Genomic DNA, 16,250 nt, shown 5'->3' with positions numbered 1-16,250 from the left:
GCGAGGTCGACCATCAATTGATGCTGATGAGCTTCAGAGAGCAAAGGTTTCTAAGGGAGGTGGAGGAGCTGCAACTAAAATTCCTCCTAAACCTATTCGAAATGATTACTTTGGTCATTGGCCAATTGTAACAACAAGAGGGAGATGCAGATTTCCAAGTTGTAAGGCAGCGCCAGTAATCAAGTGCACTAGGTGCGATGCTCATCTTTGTCTTAATTCGACATCTAACTGTTTCATGAAATTTCATGGAGTATAACCTAATGTATTATAAATATTTTTATAAAACAGACCTATAAAAAGCTTGTTTTAGAAAAAAGATTTCAAATTACAGTATTATAATTTACCAAGTCAATATATACGGTATTTGTTACTAGACAGTTTGAGCTAGTTCAAATATCACGAGTGCTTGAAGGAATCAAAAATTTTTTATTATTTATTTAGTCAATATGAATTGTTGTTCAAATTTTTTTTGCAATTTTGTTACAAATAAAATTAATTTTCAGGACCAATTATGATGTTTTGCATAATTTAGTTTTTATAACTGAATAATTACTGCAACTAGTGTCAATAAAAATATATGAATTTACTATTTTTTTATTTTCCAAATTTTTATATGTTTTTTTCCTTTTCTGTTCACTGTGACGAAAAAGTCACGCACACAAATTTTCGCCCCCCCAAAAAAAAATTTTTTTTATATGTTTGTTTGTTTGCTTTTTAGGGACTGTTTAAAGTTAATTTCAAGACTCATATAATTTTTCTCTTCTAGTTACAAAAATAGCGCGGTTAAAGTTTAAGTTTTTTTTTTTATGGAGTCACTGAAAATTATAGATTATCCAATTTTTTTTTTTTTTTTTTTAGCACCAACTTGAATCTTTTGTTTTTATCCGTAGAAACCAGGTATCGAAACCAGGTCATGTTTACATAAAGCTTGTGATGTAACATTTTTCATCTGCTGTTCGTAAGCCATTCAAAATTCAAGCCATTCAGGCCGGGTGAATGAAAATGAGTAATTGCTTTTACTCAGCTTTACGTGAATAAAAACGTTAGGAGTTTTGCTTTAATTTTTATTCACGTGAAGTTAAGCAATTTACTCAGTAATTGTTCAGCTTTACGTGAAAAAAAACTTAACCAAAATATCTAAAGTTTTTATGCACTCAAAGGTGACTAATGACTGAGTAAAAGTAAGTGCTTATTTTTATTCACCCGGCCTATTAACTTTGTGTAATTTTTTGCAAATGTAAATGTAAATGAATTAATCGAGGCTTTTCGAGCTTTTAAGTAATTTTTGTTCGAGTTACTTTTTACATTAAAATCAAATTACTGTAAATTATTTTATTAAATCGAGTGAAATATTTTTTATTATTATTAGTTTATACAAGCTCTTGATTATTTGCTTCTTCACTTTTTTCGCACACCGGTTTTAATAAAATATTTACTCGAAGTTACACGAAAATATATTGTTTCATGCAGGGCCGGATTTAGATATGTAGAGGCCCTGGGCATATATTTTGTGGAGGCCCACTCTAACGTAAAAACACAAAAAAGATAACTCTATATATTTTTAATAATAGTGATGCGCATTTCTTAAGCATCTTTAATTAACATAGTTGAACCATATAGTTAAATAAAACACTCTACCTTAAAAACACAAAAAGGTAGCATTCTTATTCATAATAATGTGATTATATTAGGAACTGTACATGCACAACAGATTTATAAAATATTTATACTTAACTAATAAACAAGCAAATAGTTAAACACAATTAACACGCAAAGTCGAAGATATCTGGAGAAGGGAAACAGATAAATTGAAATTATAATTACAAGATCGGCACTTTACGAGACTTCATCTTTGCGAAGTCTTGAATCAATAGGTTAAAGTCAATCTCTCTGAGAATATCATATTCAGTACTCATCAAAGTTAGAAAACTAAGCCTATCATGAGTCATTGTAGTGCGGAGTCGATTCTTTATGAACTTCATTTTACTGAACGAACGTTCCCCAGAACAGTTTGTGATCATTAGGACCAAGTACATTCGTAACATTATCGCATCATTTGGAAATGTATCCACAACTTGTTTCTTCACCAATAGTTTGTAAAGAAAACGTTCCCTCCCAATCTTATCATCTTCTTCAAGAAGGAATTCAGTGAAGAAAACTGTAAACTGCACACCATTAAGTGCTGGATCTAAATCATATTTATATTCATCAACCAATTTTCTTGCAGCTGCTTCTATCTCATTGCACTCCAGTGAATCCAGTTTTCTCAAAAAACCGAAAAAAGAACCGGTATTCTCATATGCTTTTAAGCGTTGATTCAAAGAGGTTTGATATTGATCTATTACAGGGAGAAGGTTCTGAACACGAAATTTTTCAGATGCCGTAAGTCTGGCTTCTCCTGATCCTCCATAATCTAATGGAGTGAGCCGCACGCTTTGATAACGCTCGCGTGCTTTTACATATTCATCAGTTCCAGACATCTACTTCCCTTTTTCCTCATAATCACGAAAATGCTCTTGTTTTTCACTCACAAAACACTGCAGAGACTTCAGTGCTGCTATGGCTGTGTTCAGATTGAGTTTGGGATCTTGTAGTATATGACTTGTAGCATTACTTCGAGCAAGAATGTCGTGCCAAAATGCAGCATAGATACCAGTTTCCACATCTTGCCATGAAGACCATTTGCCTCGGAAAGTGCTTTAAGTGTTTTATTTTCATTCTCCGATATATTTTGAAGTGTATTGCGGATAGGATGATATCCAACGATGAGAGCTTTTACTGCATCGGATCGGCAGGATTATCGTATTGTAGACACCCTTTTCGGTAAATGCACCCAATACATTCGACTACAACTTATTTTTACAATACACATCAATAAAATTATTCCAAAGAACTGCTCAATTTCCTTTTCATTTACATCTAGAGGCCTATTTATATCACATTGTAGGGCATAACGATTTGACTCAACAATGTTTGATAAAATTTTATCATCCAATATATCACGAAAATATTGAATTGGTTCTTTTACGGGCTGACCTTTATATAGTTTTCCAGTGAATGGAACATTGATAGTGGGTATTTCATCCGGATTCTTTCTTCTCCAAATTTGGGTTCTTTTTTTATTACGATTATCTCTAGGACCATTCAATGTGGCAGCCGCAGTAGGACCATTTTGTTCATCAGGTTCATCTGGATCTTTGGTTTCACTTTCTTCTGTAACTTCTGAATCATCTACACAGAAAAAAATGCCATTTATAAGTAAATATTTCTATATTCAGAAATAGGCCTATGATAGGTAAATAATGCGGAAACTAATTAAATTGTGTCATTGAAGTAAATTAATTTATGCTTACCGGAAGAGTCTGAATCTTGTTCTAACGCTTCAAAAGGAATTGTAGGTTCAGCTTCATTTTCGGATTCATCAGAGGATGAGCTATCATCAGGATCAGAGTCAATTGGAATTGGCGCAGCAACTCCTTTCCTCCTTCCGTAAAAGAGTTTTGAATTGAAAGATGCCATAGTATCCCTAACTTGTTTGCCTAAAAATAAAAGAAAATTGTATTTTTATAGAAGACTATTCTAATAATTTAAAGCATACATACGCAGGTTGCCTACGTTTATAGTAAGTACTTTTAGAAAATATTGAAAATAAATCGATATAGAAAAAAATGTTGGGAATATATTTATTATTACTATATAATAATCTTCAATAGTATATAATAATATGCAAAACCTGCAAAGTTAGCCTATTTAGTTACACAGTATATTGTATGAAAATATTGATCCATCAATCTTTACCATCTTCAAAAAATTCAATGACATAACATAAATAAATCCTATAAGGGGGGAAGGAGGTGTGAAGGAAAAAAAACTGTCAAAAACATAAATACACTAATCGTATAATCCCTACAATATTTAAAAATGCGGTATTGTAGTTTTTACAGCAGCCATTCCATGGTAATTGATATAACTACAGCTATGAAAATAGGAACCAAATTTTCTATAAAAAGTACCTTTTTTTACCACCTCAACGAATTCGTCACGAATGCATTTTTAGTCATTGTGTTCATAAAAATATAATAAATAAACTTTTTTTTGTACCATTATACTCTACGAGCAGTACATAAAAAGATATAATTATATCAAACACTTACCTCTAAAATTTTGGCTTCCAAATAGTCACAAACAAAGGATAAACACACAAAACACTTTAATTGTTCACGCCTCACTGATGATGACAGCTCAAATATGCATTTCTCATTATAATTGGCTGCCCAGCATCACATGTTTTCTCTAAAGCCAATGAAATACGTGGGCATTAACAAATTCAACCAACCACATCATTTCCCAGCTTTACCGGGAAAAAACCAGTGCGCTACGATATCGTTACCAAGCGCCGTTTAGGGTTAAAGGTGATTATAGGTGAATACATCAACAAAAACCGTATTTAAAAAGAATTTTTTTTTTGTCGTGTAAATATATACATTCCGTGATTTACTAACAAGATATATAGATAGCAGGGTTCAGCGAGAAGCAGACTAATATGTCTTATCGCCTAGCCCCTTGATGAATTCCGTAAATAGTTTAATAGTTAACTTTATAAATAAACAAATGTAAAAAAGTGGTAAAATAAAAAATAAAACATCTATTATTAAAAAAAATAGCAATAAGCGCTATTGGGTTAACATATTCTTCTAAAAAACAATTTTTATTTATTAAAAAATCATAAATTTAATTTTTTTTTTTAATACAATAAACTTCAGAACACAAAACAAAAATCCAACGATCAAAAATAAAAAGAATAACAAAGCATATCAAACAAAGACAACAAAGAATAACTAAGACAAAAATAAACTTTCAATTCCCCTTAAACTTTCTATATCAACTTAGTATAAGATCATCCGCTTAAGTCGTACCCTGGTTAATTCGGACCGTTTGCTAACTCGTACTGTTATTTTAGGTCCCTTCGGAAAAAAGCTTCGCTTATTTGAACTGCATATAAGTGCGCATAATGTAATTTAACACAATAATATAATATATAATTTAATACAATAATAAAATTTTAAAAAAGTCAAAAACATTAATTAAAATTCAAAACTTAGAACGTTCGAAAATTAAATAAGTATTGCATCAAATATAGTTCATCAAATTAAAGATTTTCATTTCAACATTTAACGCATGCATATGTATAAGCATACTGAAAATAAATAAAACAAAAAATTACAAGTAATATCATACTATAAGTGATATACATACAGTGATAAACAATTGAAATTGATAAAGAAAACAATTTCTACAGAAAATATAACAATTTACATGTTTACTATTTTATATTAACTATTTAATAAAATTAATATATATAAATTTGATAATTAATAACTTCAAGTTTCAACAAATTAAAAATAATTATTAATACAACATAATGAATCCAAAAAAACATCAAGACCTTTTATAAGTGCAATTGCATCGCCAACTGTAATTGCAGAACCAGGTAATCGTCAAACAAATTACCTTTCATATTTTGATATTCATTATTGTTTTCACCACAGTTAGTATCATTGTCTATTTCACCAATCTAGTCAATACATCATAAAGTTAATATATACATACTAGTTAATTTTCTTTATTTACTAATTTATTTATAATTATAATTATTATATAATCTATATAAATGTTACTAACATGCAGGTCATATTTATTTTTAAGTTTTGTTAAATTTTTAAGTTGGGAAACCAGAAAAAAAAATGTTAAAAAGCATGAAAACCATTAACAGAAGATTTATAAAACTGTAAATTTTACGAGCTGGGAAAACATCAATATAAGAGAGAGAGTTCCAATACATTAACATGTGAGGAAAAAAACTATTTTTGCATATATTTCAACATATATTTTCAAAGCTCTTTTTATGCATGTTTTTATGGAATAAATTATAGGTTGACTTTCAAAAATTGCAAAGTATTTTCATCAAGTTCTTAGACATTTTTATTGCACAGTTTTCTCATGGTGATGATGTAGGGATCGGAAGTGTAGAGAAGAGTATGAAAAACCTCCTCATTTGTATCTAATCTAGTACATTTCCTGGCATGATGAATGCAAAATATTTAATGGTCCTTATTACGGGATTGTTGCGCATCTTCTGAAAGTTGACCGATAGGAAGAACTACCAAATGCTTTATGATATTTTTTCCGTAAAAATAAAGTTTTGTGTACCGAAGTACGGCATATAGTACTATCCATAATTACTCACATAAATGTGGGGAGTTTCTGTAGCATATGTACCAAAACTTTTAGCATTTATCATTGCACCTGAAGTTGCACCTGAAATTGCGCCTGAAATTGCACCTGAAGTTGTAACTGAAGTTGCACTTGAAGTTGCACCTGAAGTTGTGCAATTCTGTAAAGTAGCTTAATCAAATTTTTATTTACTCCAGTGATTTTAAATAATGGCTTTAATGAAAATAAGTTTACCTTAGGTGTATTTATTGATCTGTCCAATAGGTCTAATAGGTCTATTTATTGATCTATCTTAAGCTTTTGACACCGTTGAACACTACATATTGTTAGAAAAGTTAAAGTGTTATGGGGTGAAATGCAAACTGAATAAAAGTTACCTTACTGATAGAAAACAACATGTTCAAAACAAGGAATACGGAATACTTAAAATCCCGTGTGGAGTACCACACGGATCAATACTAGGTCCTCTCTTATTCTTAGTTTATATAAATGAATTAAGTAATGCATTAGACAAATTAAACCCAATATTGTTTGCAGATGATACAAATTGCTTTCTTTCCAACCATAGTATCAAGCAACTTTATGCGGGCATGAACTTGGAGTTAAATAAAATAAATGATTGGTTTACAACAAATAAACTCTCATTAAACGTTAAAAACAAAGTAATCATTTCATAAAAAATTGCAAAAAATAAACCTTCTATGTATACGGGCAAAAAAGAGGAGCACACTAAACCCTTAATAAATGACATCAAAATGATGAATGTTTATGAAATAAATATTTATCAACATCTAGTTTTCACGTATAAATATCCTAAGAACAAATCAATCATTTTTCTTCAAATTGATAAAGAAGTTAAGTTAATAAATATACAGAGTTTTCAATATCGTTTCAAGCACCTAATATATGGAATTACATTTAAAAAAAAAGGCTAAATAAGATATCATAGCAAAATCATTAAACTCATTTAAGTTCAAGCAAAAAAAATACATTTTTAATTCGGAGGGTTAATAACTCCGATGAATTTTGTAGGTAGGTAGGTATCACCCATATCTTCTTTGAGTCTCGGTCTGTTTTTTAATTGTCTTATCAATTTTTATTTTTTTACGTGACACTCTTATGTAACTTATTTTATTAAACAGCAAAATATATACTGATAATAAAATACATACCGGGCAATTCCAACGTTACTTACCGGACATTTTGATTTTTGTAATATCACAATTTTAGATATATATTTTTCATGTTAACAGATTGGATGTTTATATATGTAGGAATCATCCCAAAATCATTTATTTGTTTTCCTGTATGTTGCAAATTCGTGTAATTATTAAAAGTTTAGGAATTATAGTTAATTAAATGCTGTGTTACTTATAGGACGGAAAAAAACATTGCATTAAACCTGTTGCTTTCAGTTGAATATTTCAAGCCAAATATATAACCTTCATAAACTGGCTTAAATTAAGTAGTCATTATTCTACTACATTCATTTCCACACACCAAATCCAGGCATGTAATGTCGACATTCCGTTTTGATAAAAATTTTCATTTTAAGGCCTTACAATCACTTTAGTCTAGACGTTCACTTGTCGTGGAGTAGCTCCACATATTATAAATCTAAACGCAGAAGGAATATCTTTTTATAACAAAGCCACTTTTTCAACTATCATTGTTAAAAAAAGTGCAAATTTCACTTGTATTCCTTTACAACTTTTGTTAATTGTAGATGGCTGCAAAGAGTATGTTTTGCTTTTTATTTTATCTACAATAACCTAAGTTTTCTCAGGAGTCTCTTTGAAAACTTCTATGCATATAGGTTGACAAAAACAAACAGACAAAGTAGTCGGATGTAGCCAAATAGTTGCACTAGTTATCTCATCAACTAATCTAACTGTTACCAGAGAACTAAAAATAAATTTGCATCAGAAATAAGTTCAGATTCCTCTGGAAGTTTCTGCTCGTATTCGCTCTGGTTAGTGGAACCATCAAAACCCCATTTACTATATAAAATTTATTGTTTAACTCTAATATTGTACAAGGAATCTATAGTCAAACTATCTACAGAGTGATCAGATAAATCTTGCAGTTCCATAAAACAATGAACTATGCAGTTATCCCTTTAATTAACTAAAAGCCGTTGCTTAGGGTTCCTTATGTGACCATCCATGCGCAATACTCTTACATTTTACAGCTGTCGATAGAATCAGTCTCTTTGAAAGCAACCATAAAGTTTGTGAAACCTTAATACCAACCGGCCTCAGAACCGTTAAACGTAGTGTTAGAGCTGTACCTCCATTAGGAGATAACAGGAAGAGTTGCATAACTACCATCAATGAGACACAAGCAAAAATCTATGACTAGAGTCAAGAAAATCCAACATTCATCATTAAATTATAACTATATTTATCTATTATTTATATTTTTTACAGTTACACAGAATAATAATAATCAGTGCGTACATAAATTTACTAATATAACTGCAGTCACTATGTAGTTACATACGTCGACTGACTTAAATAGATACGAGGGAAGTAGAGTATATAAGTCTATGATAAAATCACGGCATAGTTTGGTGATTGTCTTTCTGTGGAACCAGACAAGGATTAACTTCTTTATAAGCTGCGTTTTTGTAATGGAACTTTGTGTATTTTGTCCTTCAAAATAACAAAACCGTGTCATTAACAATTTGCTAGTATGACATAGAGCACTATCCTGTTAAAACCGTCTCTGACTTGAGGAACAAAACGTTTCTCTAACCTCTTCCTATAGTTTTTCTAGTTCATCATTTCTCCACAATATGTAGACTGCTTGTTCCATACATGGATATTCCTCCTAGTACCATGATTATAGTGGGGAACTTCAATGTTTTCTTAAGACACTCAGCCTTGAACTCCTCTCTAAATCTTCTTCTGACTGTCTGTACCCCATCATCTAAGTTTTCATCAAAGCGAGAACAATTAGAAACATTAATCTAATCACTATCTCGATTAATAGCTTAATTAATCGAGATAGACCAAGGCTCTAAACCATTCAAAAAGCGGCAGATACTTTCCACAACAAGGTGGACCGTACGTTGCAAGTTTGGGACTTTAGTGTATGAAAAAAAACTTGACCAAGAGACAAATACAAGAATCGTTGATTTCAAGAGCCAGATGGAATCGTTTTCCTTCTTTTTCGGCATCAATCTCTCTTATAAGGTTTACGCAATGACTGATAACTTGTAAAAATCCCTTCGATTGACAAAGATGTTCGCAACTAGTGGGAGAAAATCTGCATATTAGTAATTGATAAAATAAAAAATAAAAGAAATGATGGCAACTTCCATTTGTTTTTGCTTGTTTTTTGAAAGCAGCAAATTCAATCAAATCAGTTGAAAAACTGCCTTGCCGAGGAAACGAAAAAAGTTGAATTTCCATTTTTCAGTACATCATTAGTTACGAAGAACAAAGAAGCAGTGTCTATTACGTATCCAACAACCAGCATTCTAGAAGTTTATGAAGTTTATGAAGAAATGTTTTTGAAAAGTCATTAATAAGATGGATCTGTTAAAGAAGCTTAAAGTTTTAGAATCTGATCCATGGAGATTTCAGTTTGAACTAAATAGAAAATGAGCTCTTATACCGATTATTATTTAAAATTCTATGCCAGTTGATTTTCGAGATATATGCAAAAAACATCAGAATTCGGATAAAGAGATTCACTCAAGAATCCAGAATATTTGGATTATTATCAAAATTGTATTAACAAGTGGTCACACCAGAACGCACTTTTTCAATAAAGAGGATGGTCAAAACATGGCTCATATCAACATAAGCTCAAAAATATATACAATTCCGGGTCAATGCAAAATACGCACGTTGCTATTATCAATAGCCAACCTTTAATAGTAGTAGTCAAGAGATTTACTGTTGCATTGGATAAGCACAGGAGTGAGTTTGAAACATTTACTATAAAATATAATTATACTATTTATCACATTTTTCAGTTTTTTCAGCATTTAAAGAAAATTTCCGAACAAAGGTTTTATTTTCAAAATTAGGGCAAAAAAATTTTTTTTGAAACCCTAAAAACATTTGAATTCAAGATAAATATTTAACTTTGGCCCCACTCCCGAGTTTTATTGCCTGCTATGGCCCATGATATATAAATATATATATATATATATATATATATATATATATATATATATATATATATATATATATATATATATATATATATATATATATATATATATATATATTAGAGCTTGGCGACTCGGCCCGCTACTCCGCAACGCAATATGTGGACTTTCCATTTAATAACGAAGTTGCAAAAACGCTTATACTAAAAAAACTTGGTAGCAGCTTGAGGTCACTACCAAAAAAAATTCAAAGCGTTACTCCACTACAATTTAAATTTAGAATATGAAACTGTTTAAATTACAGAAATTTATTTTTACTAAAAATAAATAACAGGAATATAAACAGACAAGCTAAACTAATGAATTATTCTATTCTACTAAATAAAAATAAATTAGACAAAAAAAAAAACATTGTCGATTATGAACAAAATACCTGGTAGAGAAAAAAAAATTTTATAGCATACCTAAAAAAATATTTTGTAATTATAAACACATCACAAATGAATCAGAAATTTACCATGAACTTAACAAACACTTTGTAAATCTTGGTCCCAGTCTAGCTCCAAAAATAGTGATGCCAAATAAAAAGTTTGATGAATTTATTGGAGAAAAATCCCTTTATGTACATCAAACGAAAAAAATCCTATAAAGAATTTAACAAAGCTCTGACTGAACTAAAGCAAAAAAAGTTATACTGATATGACGACATTACTAGCAATGTAGCAATACGCGTCATTGAATGTATGTTTTTTGAAAAAGGAGATCATGAACTGGAAGTATTTATAGAATCTTCAAAGGCATTTGATACAGTTGACCACAACATCTTTCAAAATTAAAACATTACGGTACCATAGGACTAATGTATAAAAGGGTTAAAAAACTACCTGAGTAACAGAAAGCAGTTTGTAATAAACAAGTGGTCACGTGTTCTTAATATTGAGTGTGGGGTTCCTCAAGGCTCAAGCTTAGGACCGTTATTGTATTTCATTTACATCAATGATATGCATAAAGCATCATCTATAGTATCTTCAATAATGTATGCTGATGACACAACTTTGTTTTATAATCATAGCAATTTAAAATCGATGTTTGGAACAATAAATACTGAACTGGAAAACTTCAATTTATAGTTTAGAGCAAATAAACCATCTTAAAACTGTGAAAAAACTAACTACATTTTATTTTATAAAACAGGTCAATCAATGTCTCTATCATTAAAAATTCCAGAGTCATTAACAACGTAACAATAAAACGGGAAAAATATGCAAAGTTTCTTGGTGTTCAAACTGATGATCATGAAGAAATCATATTGGGCACACTGAATCATAAATATCATCTGCAATAGGTATTTTATATAAATCTCGCCCGTTTCTTGATTTCTGTTCAAGAAAAAAACTTTCCTTTAGTCTAATTCCTAATCATCTACACAAAACAAAATTAATCAAACTACAAGGCTTGCAAAACCATTCTTGCAAAGCGATTCATAATATAAGTAGAATGGACAATCCTTCTAATGCAATGACAAATATGAAAGTCTTAAACTTGGAAAAACTTAATTTATATCAGATTCTTTTTTTCATGTTCAATTATAAAAATGATGTGCTACCGAATTCTATTTTAGACATATTTTCGTCAACATTTGCTCAAAGTTATAATTTGCGATCAAATAGTTTCCAAAACTATTATATTAAAAAAACTTAAACCCGGTTTTCTGATTTTTCAATAATGTCATAAAGCCCCAAAACATGAAAAACCTTGAAAGTTCAAAAATTAAAAAACTTGATGGAATAAGACAAATAAGACTATATAAGACGAATAAAAAATTAAAAGACTAGATAGAATACCGTCGTTTAAACGGCAAGCAAAACTGCATATTCTTGGTTTGTAAAAATGATTGTAATAAATTAAAATAAAAATAAAAAAATAAAAATAAATAAAAATATATATTAATAAAAAAAATAAATGATAATAACAGTAGAAATAGTAGTTACAAAGCTAGTTACAAAAAAAATGATTTCTAAATTTACTTAAGCTAACTTTTTACATTGACATAGATATACGCCATATAGGGCTGTTTAGGGAATTAGCGCCATATGGTGTATCAATATGGTATACCTAAATTAAAAAAAAAGCAAAAAATATTGACCCTTTTAAATATAGAAATTATCCCGTGGTATCAAAATAACCTCTGATCTGTGCAATTTGATTTAAAAAACTTTGAAGAAACGGTATTAGTGCTTTACGTAAAATGTCTGCAACTAGCTTAATGCATTATTTATATAATACATACATATGCTTTAATCTAAACATTTCTATTATCTGATTGAAGTAATCTTTATCTAAAGCTAAGTAGCAACTTTTAATAATACAATTACAAAATACCTGCAACTTTCTCTTAGTGACAAGTTTCGGCGTCAGAATTATCTTGTTATATCTCCACTTTTCGAAAAAAATGAGTTATTGATAGTTTTACATTTGAAATTTCCTTATGTAAGTAATGCACATTCTTGTTACTTTTTGCTTTTAGTTTTTCGTTGCACTTTTGTTTAACGGTATGATTCTTTTAGTTGTAGTTGTTATTCTCAAGTCAAGTGTCAAGATGTTAAAAAAAGGCCAAACTAAGAAACTCTTTGCAGACCTCATGTCCAACCTGCATTAAGAGTTTAATATAAACACGAAAGTGTGTTGAAGCAATTTATTTCAAAAACTGTCTAAAGATAACTGTTTCTAGTTTCAGAACTTATTTTGTAGATTTCAAAGTGTTTTCGTCGATTAAAGTTATTTTGCATAAGTAAATTACTTCAATCAGCGTTTTGCAATAACTACAGACATTTGTTCAAACAATGTTTGCACCTGCAACAAGTTTTTTAGTTGAATAACAGAGAGAGAGGAAAAGGTGGACCTTGAGCTGTTCAACTCAACGCCTTTCTTTTTGGAGGAATTTCTAGAAAATTGCAATGATGATATCATTCTGTCAAAACACCCTCGTTGTGCAGCTCTGACTGTTGTTACTATTATAATTATTGTTATTATAAATTCAATTGTTATTAATATAATTAATTATTAAATAATAATTAAATAATATAATTATTATTATTATTGCTATTATTATTATCATAATAAACATCGTTCTATCAAAGCACCCTCGTTGCGCAGCTCTGACTATGACCTTGCTGACAAGTATAGATGGTGCCAAGTTTAAATTTGAACACCAGGCCACTGTTTTTAAAGTCAGCTGCAAAGACTCATGAAACATGGAATTTCTAAAACAGGTGGACTGTGATGGCAAATAACATTAAAGCAGCCCTGAGGATGACGAAACTAAGGATCACCACTTTGAACTCCTGCAATCAGACGTTAAAATATTCATTTCATATCAAATATCAGTCAAAGAACATAATTTTCTATATTTTTTTGTTGCATATAAATATAAAAATCAAAATTTTCAATAATGTTTACTTTTAAACAGTATTTCCATTGTTTTGCGCATCCGTATTATAAGCTGCCAGTTGTCAGCTACATCTGCCATGAATGTGGTACATTGGACAAAACTATAATTGAAGTAAAAATATTAGGGTCTTTTTGCAAGTAATCAACACCAAAAAATTTTATTTAGTGGTAGAATCCAACGAGACTCACCAGGTGGATGCTAGCGACATTGATATAGACTACCGTTAACTCATAAAAATTAGAAACACTAAATAAATTTAAATTTAGTAACAACACGAAAGAAAAAAAAACCGTCACTTTATATCATCCAAAAAAAAAAGGTAAAGATACGAAATTTTTCCAAGTCTTGTATTTCGGCGAACAACAGTAATTAAGATGAGCAATTGAAGAAACTAAAATTTTTTAGTTATTTAGAAAACATTTATTTATTTAATATTTTTTTAACTTTTGGAAAAATGTTTTAGTGCTTAATTTAATGTTTTGTCATTATTCAAAACAATAAAAAAAAATTAACAAAAAAGTGCTTTTAAAATAAGTAATTATCATCTTGCTTCTATAAAATTAATGTTCAGTAATTACAAATGATAATGCATAATGTTAATACATAAAACTAAAGAATATAATTTTTTTAATGAGTTGATAAAAATTATTTTAGTGACTTTTGTCCAATGAAACTCGTTTGTTGTTTAATTCTTAAACATGAGTTACGCACTTAATACCGCAACGACTTGGATTATTGAACTGATGTTTACTGCTTTCATCTGTTTTATACTTCCATTGTTTGATTAGTTGGATTATTAAAAGGTTTGACTTTATTAATTAAAATTATTAATATAACGTATTTATATTGTTTTTAATATCTAGAAAATGACATTTAAAGCATAAATTGCCAATCGAGTTTTTGAAACTCTAGTTTATAATTACATTTTGTAACACTTAAACATCTGAGAGCGCGATATCGATGATCGTAAAAACACGACAAAGGAAAAGAGATCCAACGTTTTATCCCGAAAAATTAGTATTAGGTGTATGTTCTACCATAGTTTAACTGATGACTTTAAACGCATTAACTTTTTCATTATTTTTTTTCAATAAGTAGAACCACATCTTAACTAAAAGCATTTTTTTTTTAGATTTTTTTTTAAAATTTAAGGTCATTTTTTAAACCTAAATATTTTTGAAAGTATTTGATGTTTTTTTAATTTAATAACAAAGTTGATTAAATTACCCTATTAGTGTGCATAATTATGAAAGATTTTTTAAATTAACATTTGAAAAAAATTTAAAATTCTTAACTTGAAACTAAAAGCAGTTTTGATGAATTGTTTATTTTGTTTGTTTTTGTAAAAAAAAAAAAAAAAAAAAAAAGTTATAACTATTTGTTTTGTTGTAAAAACCATTTTTTCATTGTAATTTTAGTGCCACTACAATTGTAATAACATTGCAATTGTAGTGGCAATTGCAGTGGCAGTTGCAGTAACAATTGCCATAACAATTGCAATTCAAATAGTTTTTTTTTTTTTAAAAAAAAATCTGTTGTTATTTACTACTGTTTATAGTTACTTTTGATGTGAGGCTGTGAAAAAATGGACGTGATGGAAATGCTTATTTAATTTTTAAAAAAGTTAGTTGCTGAAAACATCAAAAGTCATAAAAAAAATCTTAAACTTTGTGGTTTATAAGTTGCATAACTTTTGACAATAATAAACAATAAGTTTGGTATTTTTGGAACGTTAATATTTAGTTCTAACTTATGGTAACTGTATTGTTTTCATTTTACATTAAAAAAAAAAATGACAAAGTGTTTAATTTTAAAATTTTTATAACTTTATTATAAGACGATGGGGTACACGCATTATTGGCAATTAAAAAAGGTGATTGAACCTTCAAAATGGAAAGAGTTTTTAGTTGGAGCCCATAAAATTATTGCTGCCGCTATCATTCAAGAATATCCCATCGAGGACAAATCTGCTGGAGATGTTATTTGTATCAATGGCTTAGGTGATGAGGAGTACGAAGATTTTGAAATTACTTCTGATAATCTCGAATGGACTTTTTGCAAAACTGCCCGTAGGCTATATGACCCAGCAGTAACTGCAATCCTTATTTTGCTAAAAGAAATTGTTGGGGAAGATGTCAAAATTACATCTAATGGCAAATGGGACGACGAAATGTGGGAGTGGGGTAGAGAACTTTACAAAGATGTGTTTAACAAACAGCCTGACTCGATTTTGGGTTGACGACTTTAATCAGTAACCAATGACTATTTCTTAAACTTTTGTTTTTTCAGTATCAATAATAAGTGTAGTACATATATAAATAATAGAAGTACATAAGTTTTATGTAGATTTTGTATATGTATTAAATTTTGTTTTAAAGCTTTATGCATTAAACGTTTTACGTACGCATATTCATGGATGTTTCAAGCAATGTAAAATTAGGT

At 29.5% G+C, this 16,250-nt stretch overlaps 1 protein-coding gene and 1 long non-coding RNA gene across 3 annotated transcripts; one reads left to right on the top strand and one right to left on the bottom strand.

Moving 5' to 3' along the window:
• Nucleotides 1–1,558: 1,558 nt before the first annotated feature.
• LOC136087655 (uncharacterized) lies at nucleotides 1,559–4,201 on the bottom strand. Of its 2 annotated transcripts, XM_065811109.1 has the most exons (3): nucleotides 3,911–4,194; nucleotides 3,354–3,539; nucleotides 1,559–3,231 (listed from the first exon to the last, which is right to left on the bottom strand). In XM_065811109.1, exons 2-3 carry the CDS (start codon nucleotides 3,517–3,519, stop codon nucleotides 2,798–2,800), a joined length of 600 nt encoding a protein of 199 aa, XP_065667181.1. In that variant the 5' UTR covers nucleotides 3,520–3,539; nucleotides 3,911–4,194; the 3' UTR covers nucleotides 1,559–2,797. The 2 variants fall into 2 exon arrangements, with proteins under 2 accessions (XP_065667181.1, XP_065667180.1); XM_065811108.1 differs by having other exon boundaries at nucleotides 3,354–4,201.
• A 10,256-nt stretch (nucleotides 4,202–14,457) lies between these two features.
• On the top strand, nucleotides 14,458–16,191 carry LOC124813666 (uncharacterized). The gene is made up of 2 exons (XR_010641967.1): nucleotides 14,458–14,611; nucleotides 15,646–16,191. It is a non-coding gene; the product is annotated as an uncharacterized LOC124813666 (long non-coding RNA).
• Nucleotides 16,192–16,250: the final 59 nt, after the last annotated feature.

This window comes from Hydra vulgaris, chromosome 11, assembly GCF_038396675.1.
Source record: "Hydra vulgaris chromosome 11, alternate assembly HydraT2T_AEP".
NCBI lineage: Eukaryota > Metazoa > Cnidaria > Hydrozoa > Anthoathecata > Hydridae > Hydra > Hydra vulgaris.
The sequence above is the reverse complement of the archived record's forward strand: the minus strand, read 5'-3'. Positions and strand labels throughout refer to the sequence as shown.

Excerpts from the sequence above, each read along its gene's own strand:
- LOC136087655 (XM_065811108.1), bottom strand. The coding sequence starts at position 3,519 with ATGGCATCTTTCAATTCAAAACTCTTTTACGGAAGGAGGAAAGGAGTT. Across the intron at positions 3,232-3,353 it reads ACAAGATTCAGACTCTTCCG|ATGATTCAGAAGTTACAGAA; the intron begins GTAAGCATAAAT and ends TTTTCTGTGTAG.